The sequence below is a fragment of the Gobius niger genome (genome assembly GCF_951799975.1).
Source record: "Gobius niger genome assembly, chromosome: 17".
Lineage (NCBI taxonomy): Eukaryota > Metazoa > Chordata > Actinopteri > Gobiiformes > Gobiidae > Gobius > Gobius niger.
In genome coordinates this window covers 19,856,586-19,873,466 of record NC_136868.1, presented here as the reverse complement: position 1 = coordinate 19,873,466, position 16,881 = coordinate 19,856,586, and the positions used below count along the sequence as shown (strand labels likewise).

Below are 16,881 nucleotides of genomic sequence, written 5' to 3'. Positions count from 1 at the left end.
CAGATTGGAAGAATGTAGCGGTATAGTGGTATAACAAATACTTCATGGTAGAGAAGATACCTGTACTTTCTACTCCACTACACTTTTGAACTGGAGTATTTTGAGGACGTTTTTTTTTTGTGTGTGAGCTCTTTGTAGCCACGCAGGTGGATCTAAAGCTGCAGTAACAGTTCTCAGAAAACAGTGGCATATAAAGTCTCTTCTGTTTGACTGCAGTGTGATGCAACATTACAATTCTTTATAATATAGCACACACATAAAATCTTCAAAAACCTTTATGCATTAACTTAAGTAAAACTTTCAATCTGATGCTTTTACTTAAATAGATGTGTTGCTCCTGTATTTGTATTTGTACTTTTACATAATTGAAATCGAGGAATATGTTGCTTATACTTATAGTCCAGTCTCCTTTCCCCCCTTCCCCTTATAATCCAACTGTCAGAGCATTTGGGTGAATACTTTGTGGTACTAAAGGAAGAAAAAACGTGTTTGCAAGTTTCTCTTTAGCTGTGTCAGTGCCATGAAGATATAAACACACTTGCTCTTAATCAAGTTTACACAACTTAAGTTTCATAAGTGTCATCTGTAGAGTATACAGTAACAAGTATCCAAAATGATCCTGAAAGCACTTTTAGTTCATGGTCTCTTACTTTTCTGCACAGCACTGTCATATATTGATATTGCATAAACCACAGCATAGCAAGTACAAGATGTCCCTTTAGGACAATAAAGGTTATCCTAATCCTAATCCTGTATTGTCTGTGTTATTGCAGTTTTCTGTGTGATCTGCCAATAGGGACAACAGATGTTTTTCATATTTACTGTTTGTTCCTCACTCTGCACTGTCCCCATTGAATGAACACATAAATAAATAGGTCAGTGATGATAATAAAGTCTGCACCACTCCAGTGTTTCCCCAGCCATTTTATCACTTCATCTTGTTTTTCTGCACTTTCATTCCCACAATCATCCGACACTGCTCACTCCTCGTCGCTGTGTGTTTGGCTTTGCAGCTCCTCGTGTTGCTGGCGCTGGGACACAGTGGTGCGGCATGAGTGGGACAGGTAGCAGCACCAGTGTTGCCGTTTGTCCCCGCGGGCTCTGAGCTCAGCCTGCTGCAGGAATGACACCGGACCAGCTCCTGCTCCGACTGGGACTCACCCTCCTCCACACGCTGCACAAGTCCTCACACGGTCCTTACAAGCAGACGCAGATGACACACACACACTATCACACAGAATTGTTACATTAGTGCTTCTGTTCAATTCCAATGTTTTTTGTTTTTTTTACTTTTTAATGTCTCTCTTGGTCTGTTTGGGCCTTTTGTGTAGAAATGTGTGAGATCAATGATGTCTGATCGTCTCTCGTCTCGAAACATAAAATCAACTAAAAAGGCTGAGGCAAAAGGCCAAAATATAATACTTTAATCTCCAACCAATTCCCTACTCTCACTTGTACAACTGTTGTTTAAGCAATACATAACCACACAATAACAAAAACTATATAACTAATTGTATGTATTGTTTTGTGGAAAAGCCTTGGCCCAAAAGCACGTTAAAATATTCTTCTGAAGGTGTTTTAAAAAGAGAAATTTGCCTGTAAACTAATTGCCCAAATAATAAAGGGACTGAATGAACACAATGACCAAAAAATAAATGCACTTAACATAAAGTTAAAATAGGAAAATGGCAGATCTTCTACTTGCTTATTCACAAACAATCTTTGTGCATAGCCTATAGACAGATTAATGTTAAAAGCATAGAATCTGAATCTGAATCGAATATTTTTGCTGTTTTGTTTTTCCTGCAGTGTAATATTGTTGCTTTATCTGCATGCATTAAAAGTTGTGGTTCCTAACCTGCAGGGCGTCAGAGAATAAAGGAAGCTTGGTCAGAACAGACTGAATTCTCAGAGCAGATAAAGTGTCCTGTCGCCAAATGAAATGGTAAAAGTTCCACAAATGTTCAATTTCTTTTTTTAATTGTTTGAAATACACATAGGCATTAGTAACCCATTACCCGTTCTCGCCCTCCCAGGAGAACTGGGAAATGGTCAGAAGAGGAGTCATCTGTGGTGACTGAACCCGAACTCAGCACGGTCTCCCTTCTCTGTCATGATGCACGCAGGCCAACAGAGGATACCGACCGCATCTTTACTTTGATTACGCCCCTCACAAATATGTCAGGGCTGGTTACAGTCATTAGAGTCACACCTCTGTTTGACAAGTCCAACCACTGTTAATGATGCTTCAAATAGTTTATAGGGTTCTGTCTCTTGAGGTCAGAGCCATTTAAAAAAGAAGAAAAAGATACCTACGCTTTACACTTTGTTTGAATTGACCCACAGATCGGCTCTGAAGCTCTCTGTGATAACAATTGTGTCAAATATAACACACTCTAACGTTGTATATGTATTAATAAATAGATTTACTGTACATGTTTTTTATTTCCACAGAAGTTGGGATATTACCCGCACCCTGTCACTTCTGTCCTGTCTTTGTATTGTGATGATGCGGAACAATTGCTGGCAAAGGAATTTTAACGTCCCTTATCTACGAAAGTGAAAGCAAAGCATATTTTTGACAAAACTCATCATTTACTGACCCTTTGTGTTTCCAGGGAATAGATTTGTGAGTGTGCCTATTCAAATCACATAGCAACACTGGGTTTGTTTGGCGTGAACTTTATTCAATAACAACAACAAACACCGTGCATGGCCACGTTTGTTAGGCCACTGTAACAATCAGACAACAACACAAAGCCAGACACTTTACAGCTGATGTAAAAAAGAAAACCACACTTTTAATGTGTTTACTCACCGCTTTATTCAATCGTTTTCTGCCATTAACAGCCGGCCTATAAGTACAAGGGAAATGAGCACTTTGATAAAGACTGTGTTATTCTTGAGTTTATGTAAAGTCCTGATAGTTTTGAACTGTTAACATTAGAGATAGGCCTAATAAACTGATGACACATTTATGGCCTTGCATTTCAATTTCTTTCTTTCTTTCTTTCTTTCTTTCTTTCTTTCTTTCTCTTTTTTAATAATTGATATAAGTGTGCAGTGTTTTAAATAATTTATTTGTATTTTATTAGAGAAAAGACAACAAAAACTTAGGACAAATGCTAAACAAGGGCCCATTTGTTTCTTATTGATGATGTTCAGACAAAGGATATCACAGATTAAATGATATTCATCGTTTTCAGATATTTAGAGTTGAGAAAGCTTATCGGGTGTGAGGGGAAACATCTTAGTATTATGTATGCAATTTATGCGATTCATTCTAATCTTCACATGCTTTCGCAATCTGTCACTATATTGAATCATGTCTTTCTTGTAATAAACAGATGAACATCAATGTGTCATTTGGGCGGGGGTCAACTCATGGTCAGCTAAACCTCATCCAGGCATCAAAGTAAAAATAGCCACCAAAAGGGGAACTTTGCACAGCATTTACCACTTACGTTTTTTTGTTTGTTTTTTGTTTGTTTTTATGTTGTGTCCTTTCATGTGTGACAGTGCACTTTGAGCTCCTCCTTTGAGCTGCACATTTTCCCCCCAATGTGGTTTCATACAGCAAATGGCTGATGAACTGAATCAGAATTTTATTGAGCATAGGCGAGAGGGCTTTAGGCCTATAGACCCATGACTCTACTTATTTAGCATTTCCTCTGATTGTTCCTGTGCATCTGCTCATTCCTCCAAAAACGCGACATCATGGGCTCAATCTGTTTTATCTATTTTATTTTTATTTATGTATTTTACAAACTTTTTCTTGTTTTATGCAGGTTTTAGTATATCCTCTTTTGTTTTATTGTTAACCTGTTTTCTTGTGGTAGAGCTAATAATATTGTATCTGTTTTTAGGATCTCATGTGCAGCACTTTGGAAACATTTTTGTTGGTTAAATGTGCTATACAAATAAATTGGATTGGATTGAAGATGAAAGTGGTATTGTAGGCAAACAGTCTCACGTTTAGAAATGAGGATGCAACACAATCAGTGGACGGAGAAGTGACCCAAATTAGTGCTATAACTGTTGTGTCTGGGGACTATTTCAGGAAAAGGGCAGACCCTGATCCAATCAGACAAACACTCTGTTTACGAACTGGCATCTCCTTCCCCAAATATGGTGTGATAGGTTGATAATCGTGTTGGAAAATAAACAAATAGCATAGATAATGATAACTGTGCAGTAAATTGCATGTATAACTATTGAGCGTTTATGAGGGATGGATCTCCTTCACAGCATAATGTTTGCTGATGTTTTGTTTTGCTAAATAAATCATGATGTTTGGTCTGAATGAAAAAGACGTGACCATATGTGTTAAATATATTATGTCGTAAAATAGTGAAATTATGAGGTAAAAATACATTTTTGTTTAACGTGACCTTGTTCATGATTTACAACAGCATCACTGAAATGCCATTTAACTGTTAAATCTAAGCTGCATTACTATTTCAACACAATACACTTCATCATCAATAATTACAGACTGTGTAAATGTAAATGCCTCAAAATGTGCTGCTATAGACTTTTCCAGTCAATGTTTTGAGCCTCCCCCGTTATCAAGAATAAACTAGAAATATGCTGAATATCATTGAGTTTAAAAAAAGAAACCAAACACGTAATGGTGAGTAACAAAAGCTGAAGGAAGTTGACACAACATCCTCCATCTTTTCCATGGACCCCTTCCCATCATGCCCTGCAGGTGGAGCGTGTGCGTCACACCGAGTGCGCTTTAAAAATGAGTGCGCGCGTCTAACGGTCCATCACTCTGTATCCTCTTTGCGCGTGACTTTTTTAAAGCTTTTGTGCCTTGTGGGGACATATTTCTTTTACATTAAGGCTATTATTTTTCATTGCTACTGTTTTCCTCCCTAACTGGAAGTACAATGGCCAGTTCGGGGCTGCAGATCTTCGGCTTTTTACTCGCACTTTCGGGTTTGTCTGCCACTATCGCCGCTACTTTCATGGTTGAATGGAAGAAGGAGTCTGAGGGAAAGCACAAGATTTACGAGGGTCTGTGGATGGGCTGCAGCGTTGGCGAGAAGACCATATGCGACCCTCACAAATCCATCTTCAAAGTCTCCGGTGCGTAAAGTTAAAACAGCGTGTGCGTAACTTGGAGATATTGGACTGTTCCTTGAGATGCACTTAAAATACATGTCTATTCTTAGCCCCTGACGTAGACCTGTGTGCACGCTTTAAGACGTGACCACTTATGAAATTAGGCTCGTATATGACTCGTGACAGTGGTTGAGTGGTCGTCTTATAACCAGGGGGTTTGCGGTTCGTTTCAACTCCAGTGCGCACTGTTCTTGTGTCCTTGGGCAAGAAACCTCACCCACCTTGTCTTGTGTGAGCGGTAATTGAACTAGTCTTTGTCTGTGGTTGGCATAGACTGGCAGCCAGGTCTCTGTAAGTCAGTTCCAGCACTGCAAAAAGTGAATATCAAGCATTGGCTTAAATGACTTGAATTGAGGAAATGTATCTTGTTTTGAGCGGTTTTCACTCATTTAGACACTTTTCCTGATCGGACCAAGTTTACTTTGCTTGTTTGAGGACATTTCAGACCAGTTCTAGGGTAAATCTCGCCTGAAATAAGAAAGTAAAATTGCCAATGAGATAAGACCAATTTTCTTACCCAATTGGCAAAGAAAATGACCTGAAATAAGGACGAAATGTATTGAAACGAGTCAGAAACATCTCAGAACAAGTGAAATAATCTAGGACAAATGCCCAAGAACTTGGGCATATTGTGCTCAAATTGAGATGTTTATACTGATCTAGTTAATTACTTTTTGCAGTGAGGGCAGCTATGGCTACAGCAGAGCCACCACCCACCTTTGAGAGCTCCATAACATGCTAAAACCAAGTCATTGTTATTATTTCACAAATTTGACATTGCACAGGTTAAAAAAAGAGATTAAATAATATCTTGTACGACTTGAGTGTACCACAGTAGCACACTCGTAATGTAAACAGCCTATAATGTGTTCATAGCCTCCCCCTTTTGCACAAGGAAACTAATGCTATAGTCACAGTAGTCAAAGTGAAAGCAACAAGGTGATAATTGCAATAAAGTCTGATATTATTATTGTGCTTTTCAGAGCATATCCAGGTCACCAGATCCGTGATGCTGCTCAGTATCATCCTGAACGGGGCAGGACTCCTAGTATCCATTTTAGGGATGAAATGCACCCGCTTTTTGGACGCGAAGATCGAGACCAAGGCCCGCACTGCAGTGACCGGAGGAATCATCCTCATCATGGCAGGTCTGGGCGCCAGAGCACTTCACTCTATACAGTAACATTGCAAAACCAACTTTCCCACTCACACTCACACCACACTGAAGGATACAATGGTGTAATATAAAGTGTGACCAGTGTTTCAAATGCAATGGAGCTACTGCCACCCATGTCACCAAATGTGTTTTCTTCTATTTAGGACTTCTGTCGGTCAGCATCACCTCGTGGTACGCCAGCGGGGTTGTTTACTCCTACAAGAAGGCCCATCATCTAAACAGGTGCAGAAAAGTGACACGTACAGTGTAATGTAACACACCTAACCATGTCTTTTGCTGCAGTTATGAATTTGGGAAGGCAGTTTTCGTCAGCTGGGCAGGCGGCCTCCTCAGTATCTTGGGCGGACTGTTTCTGAGCTATCGCAGGTGCCGTTGCTGCTGTCAGGCTCCTACTTCCAATCAGCTGCTTCCCACGAGTCTATCCAACTATGTCTGAAGACGATGACAGAACATGTGTTGCATGTGTGAACGTTTGGCGTTAGTTTAGGTTTTGACACTGAGTGACCTTTTACTGCAAGACGACTGTAAATTTGCTTTTTGTCTTTTTGTCAGGGCCATGCGTTTTTTTTGTACATTTTCTATGTAAATAATACCCCATTGATTTGATTGTATGATAATTTATCCATTGAGTTTCAGGACAACATTTAAAAGTACAACATTTTGTTTTTAATAGTTAATGGCTATTTCATTTGTGGACACATGAATACGACTGATGTTATAATAAATGTTTTATTTACTCTAAACCAATTTGCCTTTTGATACAATACATTTGATCCAAAATGTTTTCCTGGTTTGGGACTGGCACAGTGGCCCTCTGTGGGTGGATGAGTGTAGTTTAATTTTTGGGACACACTGTAGGACACTCTCTGTACTGGTGCATTAGGAGTTGACCTTTAAGCAGAGATCTGTCTTATCTGCTCTGCTTTTTTCCTGTGAGCTGAATTTGTTTTTCTACAGTCATTAGCCTGATGATGCAGGACACGGAGTAGCACTCGGTAATGGGGACTTTCCTGGGCCTAAATAGCTTCCTTCCTTTGCTTCATCGCAGCTAAGAAGATATTCAAGCAAAATCAGTCGTGTAGGCTTTAGCCCGTTGCCACTCATTTGTCCTCAATGTCCCTGAATAATTAGAATTGCGTTGTCAGAATTTACCTTTAACAACTGATCAGTAAACGTAGCTGAAATCCACAGAAGTGAGTTGATATTGAACTTCCCCTCCAATCAAGTAAACTAACCAAATCATAAATAACATTCAGTGCGCAACTTCGATTTAGCCCGTTTTGCAGCCCCGTGGCCGCTAGATGGAGACATTCTACAGTATAAGTGGAGCACAGGTCAGGTATTGTACTACTGCGGGGTCAGTCACTCTATACATTCAGAGTTTTACCCTGAATGATAAAACAAAGCAGCTTTATTTATAAAATGTCCAACAAGACAGGCCACAGAGTTATGCCTGTAAGTGCTTCAGACTGAACGTCCTCATTGCAGATGTTTTTGCTACAACAAAGAGAGTGATTACATCTCTGTGCCAGGATACTCGCAAGTGTGTGATGTTCGCAGGCTTCTCTTGAGACACCGTGGGGTGTGTTGGCCCCCTGCAGTCGGCTGCTGGGTTGTTCACTTCTTGGTGGGAGGAGTTTTCCAGAAGCCAAGAAGAAGGGTCACAACAAAATGTGCGTTCCCGACCATAGACACAATTATTTCCGCCCTGCTCGGTCCCACGCGTCCCCGTGACCCGTGGAGCGTTCAAATGGACTGTAACTATCCCCGCGAGCTTCTTGTTCTGTGACTCGGTCCTTCGCTGATCTCAAACATTGACGCCCCGCGCCTGAGGATGGATGGAAACTCCGCCGCTGTCCTGCCTGTTGTCCTGCTGACAGTATTGTCCATCTCCTCCGCTTTCCTTCAGCCATACGACCTTCTGTACGACGACGCGGTGCAGGCGTTTTCCCAGAGCGACTATGGGAGCGTTGTGCGCCACATGGAGGCTGCGCTCAGCAGCTTCTCCGAGCTCCGGCGCACCAAGGTCCGCTGTCGTCTCAGGTGCCAGGACCAGCATCAGTTTGAGTCCAACTTCACGGACCTCGGCTTCTTCTACGCCGTCCTGCGCAGAGCAGCCTGCACGAACCCCTGTATCGAGGAGAAAGTTGGCGCTCAGTCTCTTCACAAAGTCAGCGAGGATGTGCTTCAGGATTTCAACCGGCGGATCCCATACAACTACCTTCAGATGGCTTATCAGAAGGTAAGACCAGCACACATCAACCTGTGAATGGCAGAACAGTCCAATGGTGGCTATTTGTAACTGTCCCATGATGCTACTGTTCATTCAAAGCAAGCAGAGAAGTTTTGAGACTAGTAGACTTTATTTTATTTACAGGAGTGGATCATGGAGTGGTTTAGTTTAACAGCTGTACTATCACTCAGAAACTCAGGGTTGATTTAAAGCAGCGTGCCACCTTGTCACTGCTTTGTTCCACATGACACTTGTGTTATTACATAGGAACTGTCTGAAGTATTCTTAAAACATTTGTTAAACTTCTCTGGAATCAGATGCTGTAGCAGCTCAGAATGACTCTGCTACTTTGAGTCTGATGATTCTTTGACTTTTTTTCTGGCCTATTTGTTTAGTCTGCTTGCTGTCACAACTTCCATCTGGTGACTTGGAGTGGATTAAGATATTTCTTAAACAAATAAACCCAAATGAGTTTACGGATGATGGAAGGAAAGAATTGCTCTCTGTGTAGACTATTTCTGAGACAAGAAAGCATTAGCCACCCATCCCTACTCCATTATTAGACAAGAGGAAGAGCTGGGGAAAGGGAAATCACGCTTCAGCACGTGTTGAAACGGTTTCCAGGGTCAACAACAGGATGCCTTTAGAGAAACTTCGAGGCAACTGTTCAGACTGGTAATTTAATTAGATATTTTGCAAGAATTTAAGAGGCATTAATTTTCTCTTTCAAATGCTCCTCATAAAACATGGCCCTAGGAAGACCTACACTGAGTCACAAGGCTTTTTTTTTAGTTAGTTTTTGATTGCGTTTAGGGCATCTGACTTAGAACAAATTCCTGTACACAAGTAGGCAGATCAATATTGTGTCTGTATTGGTGAGTGCATGGCTCAAATTCCTGAATGTCCTGGTGATGACACATTGGCTCCGTTGCTCTGGAGTGGGTGGATGAAGTTAATCTGTTCCGTTTCCCCTTTTCTAGCCGATGTCTTCTCCATGTTTTTCTGAATCAGCACAGAAACCCTTTAGCTCAGTGATGATACATGCTCCTGTCTAGACGTGAGCCAGTCTCTTGCCTCACGGTTGTAAAAATAGCTCCTTTTTGTTGTAAAGTGTGATGATTTCTCCAACATGTGTTTTGAATACAATGATGTGCTGTCTTTTACTTGTAAAATCAGAGCTGGTTGTGACGCCTTGTGCAGGGGAAAAGGAAAAAATATAAAAATGTAGACAAATCACTTTGAGACTTAAGCTGTAGATTAGTTATAAGACAAATGTGAAGGAGGGATGGGCAGCGCTTCATGGATCTGGAGGTTAAAAAGTGTAACCAGTCAAGTGCAAGTGTCTGGCCTTTTGTGACAATGATGGACAGACACTCTGATGCTGGCAGGTAAGGTGAGGCAGCGCTGCTCACTGATTGGTTGTGAAGCCCCGAGCTCATCAGGCCATGTGTCCAGTAATCTCAGGTAATGTAGATGTGTTGAAGTTCTCGTGAGTGCGGGCATGTGAGTATTTTCAGGTGTTTGTAAAAATAAATAGCATTCCTTCAGGATTTAGCATTCCAGCGTCGCACGCCCCTCACGTCGAGTCTAGGTATAGTGCATCTATTGGCCCTTTGAGGAGAGTCCCACAGTCTCCGAGTGTTCCTCCAACATTTAGCCTGGCAAATATTTTATTTTCCTCTTGTGGTTTATTTGCTTTCTAAAAAGGAGGTAGACGTTCCCCGGGTTAAAGGGAGAGGTGTGTAGCTGTAATGGGCTGGTCCTTGATTGCTCTCAGGCACAGGCCGTGCTTCCCGCTAACATTGCCCAGAACGAGACGGATCAAAGAGGCTGTAGTGGTCTGACGTAGCCTCTGCAGGCTGCAGTGAGGTCCCGCCAGGTAATCCTTCCAAGAAATCACTCAGAAAAATTCAGCTAAACTATATTTGTGTATATTAGTACTATGACATTTCTCAAATAGTTTGTAAAAGAAAAAAAATACTTTTCTGCTTCCCATGCAGTGGCATTGTATTAGTACTGGGCTTGCAAATTTAAAGAAATTGTTTGACTCAAGGCGTTCTGCATGTTCCCCCACATTGCAGTGTTCCCGTTTCCTTTTCTCACCAACAATTATTCCACCGTCCAATAAATCACAGTAGGGAGTGGAAACACTGTCAGAAATGATAACTGTAATATTATGTACACAACTTTGTCTGTGCATTCCTGATTTGTTCTGTTTCATCTCGTATAACCAGATTATAAAAAGCAGATTTTCTTCCATGAGCTTCTATGCCATATTAGATATTGCTTCAGTGCCTCTATGAAAGATTTATGATCTGTGAGCAGTGGTTTCCGTGGATCATTTGTGCTAATATAATTGTCAGTCCCTTAGATCCCGTTAGATGGTCAAAACAGTAAGGAACAATACAGCGCTTTAAGAAAAGAAGTGTAAATATCCATAACAAGATGATGAGTCATTAGCACTATATGATGCAGATCTTCTGTGCCCAGCAGTGTGGCAGTGCTCTGTGCCAGAGGCCGGTTGCATGACTGCCTTTAGCAGATAATGCTGCAGAGGAATGCGGGGGCATGCTGTGTAACACTCCAACATTGTTCTTGGTTTAAACTGAGGCGAGCTCCAAGGCAACCTGCCATTTGAGAATGTCTGCAAACCTCCACAGATACAGTATCTCTCGTCAAGGAACGAAAGATTTGATTCAAAAGTTGGGTTGATGTTAGGCACAGGTGCTCGGAGATTCTGTGTAATATCATTATCACACAGTGCAAAGTAATTGGAGAGATGAAAAACATCCTGTGCTTGCCAGGCATCTGTTGAGCTTCAGCGCAGAGTAGATTGAATTTTTTGTTGGCTCCTGCTGTTTATGAACAAAACACCTCTGTGTGTTGAGTTATCTTTACCAAACACATAACTATGTCTTGTTGACTTATTTCAGTATTTACAGCAACTATCATTAAAATATAAAATAATCAATAAATACAAACTTGGCATTACTTGACTTGTGTCTTGTGCAAGAGAGCGTTCAGTAAAAAAGATTCCATTCGGTCTAGTGATTGTTTGGCTCAAACAGGCCACCGAAGTACTTTCTCTCGTCTCGACTCAAGTTGCACAGAGGAATTGGGGGTGGGAGATCAGTGAACTCTTCAAAGTGCGTGGGCCTTTTAAGAAGAGTGCTTTAGGCACAAGCCTCATGGTTCCTCTGTTGTTCATGGCCTCTTCTTTCTTTCCCATAGCCCTGTCCCAGTTCCACTTTACCGTCATTTGACTCAGTCAGGGTAAAATGTATTGTTTCAGCTTTAAAATGAGACCTCCCACAATTTCCTTGGCCTCAGGGGAGCAGAGAAACATCGCTGTGAAAATCGGTCAAATGTTTGTACCTATTTTATACATTTTATGTTGTAGGCCTTTGTGTACGATGTTGGAACAATAAGAGAGAGACACTTGAGAGTACTCTAGATTGTACATGAATATACAGCTCTCCCTGATGTCACATTGTAACACTGACACGTTTAGAAGCATCATACACAGCCAATCAACATCCCCAATAATTAGTATCAGCCTTAGAAAAAACATGATCAGCCTCTGTTAGATTTATGTCTATATATTTCTATGATTGAAACCTCAACTATACAAACAATTGTTTAGCTATAGGCTATTTGAGAGGAAAAAATAATAATAAATAACTTAAAATATCGGCCTATATCGGCTATTGGCCAGGCCAACCCCCTTCATATCGGTATCGGACCCAAAAAATCCATATCAGTCGGGCCCTAGTTTCAGCAGTTGATTGTATTATTAAGCACCTGTGTCCATATTATCATATGCAACAACTTAAATCAAAGTAATGTCATTGGACGACAAAACCAAGCTCAGCGAAACCGTAATCCTGAAAAGTAATATTTCTGTGGGCGCCTTTTTGCCTTTTGACCCCACAGCTGTTTCCTGTGAAATTCAATTAGAAGTGTTGATTGTTTATGCAGACAGACTGCTCTATCGTGAGGCAGCAGGGGGCTGAGCCAGTGGCTGGAAGCACATGAGTTTTAGTGAGATAATGATTGACTGTTTCTGTCGTAATCAGGCGCAGCAAGAAGATAAACAATCTGCCACCGTTTTATACACAGCATTACCGAGAAAGAAGCAACCGTTCCTCTTTACCTTTTTGGAAAGTCATATTGCTGTTCTTTTCTTTTTGTATATCTTTTACATTATGAAAACAAAAGGCCGTCACAGTGTTTCAGAAATATGGGCTGTAGTGTGTTAAACGTCTCCTTGGGCTTGGCAGGATATTCTATTTCCCCATCCTTGAATCACTGACTGCCAAAGGCTAATTCATGTTTGTGGGTAGCAGCAGGACTCCTCTGCTGCTGTTGTTTTCTCTGTGGGGATACAGGTAGAGTTTCAGCCCGAGGACAGCACAGAGGGGTGACAGGGCGTCTCACTGTCCCTCTGTGACCCGACCCCAAACTCATACTGACCTCTGTGTCTCCACATCTGCTTCACATCGCTCTGAATTACACCTAATCACACAAACCTCAGAGTGAGAGGAGAGAATGAGAGCGCGCAGGGAGACTTTTCTGTGGGCTGTCTTTAGCCCAAACAACTCTCGTGTGGCCCAAGCAAATAATAACCCAATCAGATGGCCTCAGCTTCTTTTTCTTCATAATTGTCCAAAGCTTAAATACTTCGCCCCCGATCAGTAATTTAGAGGTAGTTAATAGTCGAACAGATCTTTTAATTATTTAGAAGTGTCCGTTTTCAAGACAGCGTGTTTAAAATCTAAGCCAATGAGTTGTTCTTCCAATGCTCGAGCCAACTGTCCTTAAAAGCCCCCAGTGAACAGCAGGAGTGTGTCATCTGTAAAAATGACATGAGCCCATCATGACATCATCATCATCTCCCCTGACCATTTTCTCCATTAGTTCACTGTTTACAGAGGGACGAGAGAGAGCACATCTGACAGACCAGTAGAGGGATGTTTACAACCAATTCAGGATCTGCCCAATTTGATGCTGTGCCACCAAACTAGCGCCTTCATGAACATATGTAAATCTTTGCGTACTGCAGTAGTATTCCTAACGTGAGTGGGTCTGGGTCTCTGCTCAATCCTGAACATAGGTCCTCATTTGCATTATCACAGTTTCCTGCAGTTTTTGAATTCAATTGCGGAGACCCGACCACATGCTGCTGCTGCTGTGAAAGTGAGGGCCAACCGTCTTCCTAAATGTCTCCATACACCAGTCATCATTTAATTCTTTGGGATTGGAGCGCTACGGGAAAATAAACGCTTCCTTCTGCTGTAGTCAAAAATACTGATGCGGGAAAGTCATGCAGTACAAGGGCTACTTGAAAGAAAGTATCCAATGTCACCACAATAAGCCTGCTTTCTATAAAGAGGTGACATGTTTACTGTTGTTTATTGGTCTTCCTTTGAGCTTTTAATTGGCCTCCGAATGAGCTTTTAATCGCAAACAGCTTCATAATCTTTAAAATGGGACCATAGTGTGACATTGAAGTCGTAAAAATAAAAGCCTGGTGTGTGGAAAGCCGTATGTGTTCACTAAAATAGGCCTAACAGGTTTCAAAATGAGACAGCAAATACTTGGGGATGCTTTACACTCTGAAGTATTCACAGAATGTTGGCTCCAAAGTCCAAGGACAGGCACTGATCGTACTTCCAAGCCCATTCTGTGATATTCAGTGACTGTGTTCTGTTATATTTCTTTTCTTTGAAGTGTTTTTATGGGGCTGTGTAATTCATGGGGTAGCAGTGCTTGTGTAGGTTGATTTCTTACATAAAATGAAAGACCTCATCATTGCTCTGCTTCTCAACTATACAAAGGATCAGGGCAGGCGAGACATGGACCTGTTGGAGAGAAGGGCCCCCCCTCCTCCCAATGGGCTCATTAAACTCGTCATGTGAAGCATTATACAGCACAGATTACTAACGTTCACTTGTAAAGTCACTACTCAGGGCAGCAGGGTTGGGCCGGTTGACTGGGGGTCACTGCCCCCTCCCAGCTGACCCACACTCTGCTTTTTAATGCACCTCACAGAATAGGGTTCTCACTGTCACATAGTCTGCTGTAGATGGTGACAATGAAGTGACTGATTATGAATTAATAGCAACAATAATTATAAAATAATAGTATAATAAATTAACCAATAATGATATAATAGCATAAAATATCAAATAAATTACATTAATCAATCATATAATGTGGTCGTAATTAATATAATCAATAATATTGTGTCCATTAAAAGTACTTAACTAAAAACAAAAAACAACAAGGAACAAATGTTCAACTTAAGATTGGTGACTCGTTGTTATTGGCAGTGATGGGTATTTGTAATTATTGAGTTTTCTTTCCCTGTCTTTGAACCAGCAGAATGTTGTAACATAAATATTGATGATTGTAAAGTCACTGGAATATGATAAAATGACTTTATGTCATATCTTCTTTGTGCATAGTAAATGAATGTATCTATTTCTTAAGTACGAAAGGGGGTAGGCTCTAACAAGCTGAAGCTTCTGCCTACTCCTTTTGAGCATCATATCCACGTTATTTATTTATCTATTTGGCTATTCACCTATGCATGTATCTTTCTTTTGCCGAATTACTCTGCTGAATTCTGTTCCTATGAAGAACTTTGTGGAGCTCAGATGCTCAAATAAAAAAGATGAATTGAATTGAATTGTTATAAACTTATTCTCTCCTTGCTATCCACAAAATGAATGACATGACGGATAGTGTAATGATGCCACAAAGGAGTTTAACCCGGCCATAGAAATCACAGAAATGTCGTCAGCTATCTGGGTCTGTTCCTACAAATGATGTTTTGTGGCCATTGGATGTGTATTCGACCCCACAAAAGCAGAAACAGCTGAATTTGAATTTGCATTTAGCTCAGAGGACACTTTTATAAAATCTCAAAAGGCCTTAATATTCATTAATAGGGTTGGGAACCTTTGGGTACCTTACGATTCGGTACGATACACGATACGCCAATATTGCAAAAAAATTACCTTTATTTACATACCGCATATTATTCATCATTTATATTTGTTTTCATGGGCTTTGCACCGTTTTTTTTTTAAATAGTTAAGTGAATAAATGATCCCTGAATTACACACTGAAAATGGGTAATTGATCTGTCAGTAGCATCACTTCATTTACATTTAAATCACATGTGTCAAACACAAGGCCCACGGGCCATGTGCGTCCCGCAAGATAATCTAATGTGACCCTTTGTGGAGCATGAATTTCTGAGTATGCTCAGTCCAGCCACTAGGGGGCAGATTAAATTAAAAAAGGAAAGAATTCCACACGTGTCCAGCAGAGGGCACTGAGATAATAACAGATCAGGATATAAACAGCGTATTATAGCCATGTGGTATATGGTCAGTCTTCCCCTGGGCTGCTGTGGTGACAATAGTAACTTACGCCATCGAGTGTGAAGTGACTGAATAATGTGACCCAGGCTGATGAAGCACAATAAGCACAAGCCGTTGTTGATGCTTGTCGTTGTTAAGCCGTTCTGATTTATTAGGCCACAGTCCTTTGCGATATATGTGGCCCGCAACCCGGCGTGGGGGCAGAATTTCGGCCCACGACCCAAAACGTGTTTGACACCCCTGATTTAAATAAAGAAACCACAGTCCTATTTCAAAAGCAATAAATCAACCCCAAATTAATCTTATTTATAATTATAAAAATCATTAAAAGTAATGTATTTGTGTGACAGTGTTTGGTCCAGGTGCCGCCCTCTTCTGGTCTGGCTGACTTCTTCATCATTATTGGCCTCTATTCACTGAAAACTGCGTAGCACTTCAGCCTCTTTAATATATAGGACATCACTCATTAATATGCATGACGTCATGAAAAGTATTGATACCGGAATAAAAAGATATCGGTGTCGTCCCGCAAAATATTGCGATAAATCGGAAAATTGAAAAATTGTCATACTCCTATTCATTAATGATCTCTAGCTAGAATTTCAAACTTCTCACCAGTAAATGTGGTCGACGGGTCAACTGGATCGTTCATAATTTGTAATGTTTGGTTGCTAATGCTAACAGCTATAGGGAAAATACATTGAGCAGGCTAACGGACTCTCCCGGACTAGCCTACTTGCTAACTGTCCGTATACGTGAGGATCCCATTAATTTTATCCATAGACTTTTCCTCCCTAAAAAAAAATATACTTATGCAAGTATTATGCAAAATCGACTTTTTCAAGCTTTACATCGTGTTGTGATGTCATTCCCTCATTAAAAACATGCCTGAAGTGTTGCCTTGGCACATTCACATATTTTTGAGTAATCGGTAAAAACTCTGATGGCAG

The 16,881-nt window shown here is 40.9% G+C and overlaps 2 protein-coding genes across 2 annotated transcripts in view; both read left to right on the top strand.

Moving 5' to 3' along the window:
- Positions 1 to 4,694: 4,694 nt before the first annotated feature.
- On the top strand, positions 4,695 to 6,758 carry LOC306976937 (claudin-19). The gene is made up of 4 exons (XM_079575067.1): positions 4,695 to 5,094; positions 6,114 to 6,278; positions 6,451 to 6,529; positions 6,590 to 6,758. Exons 1-4 carry the CDS (start codon positions 4,896 to 4,898, stop codon positions 6,741 to 6,743), a joined length of 597 nt encoding a protein of 198 aa, XP_079431193.1. The 5' UTR covers positions 4,695 to 4,895; the 3' UTR covers positions 6,744 to 6,758.
- A 1,063-nt stretch (positions 6,759 to 7,821) lies between these two features.
- The window catches only part of p3h2 (prolyl 3-hydroxylase 2), a 39,435-nt gene continuing 30,375 nt past the window's right edge, over positions 7,822 to 16,881 (top strand). The window contains exon 1 of the mRNA XM_079574797.1: positions 7,822 to 8,549. Coding sequence (XP_079430923.1) covers positions 8,142 to 8,549 — 408 coding nt within the window. The 5' untranslated portion in view covers positions 7,822 to 8,141. The remainder of the gene's footprint in view (positions 8,550 to 16,881) is intronic.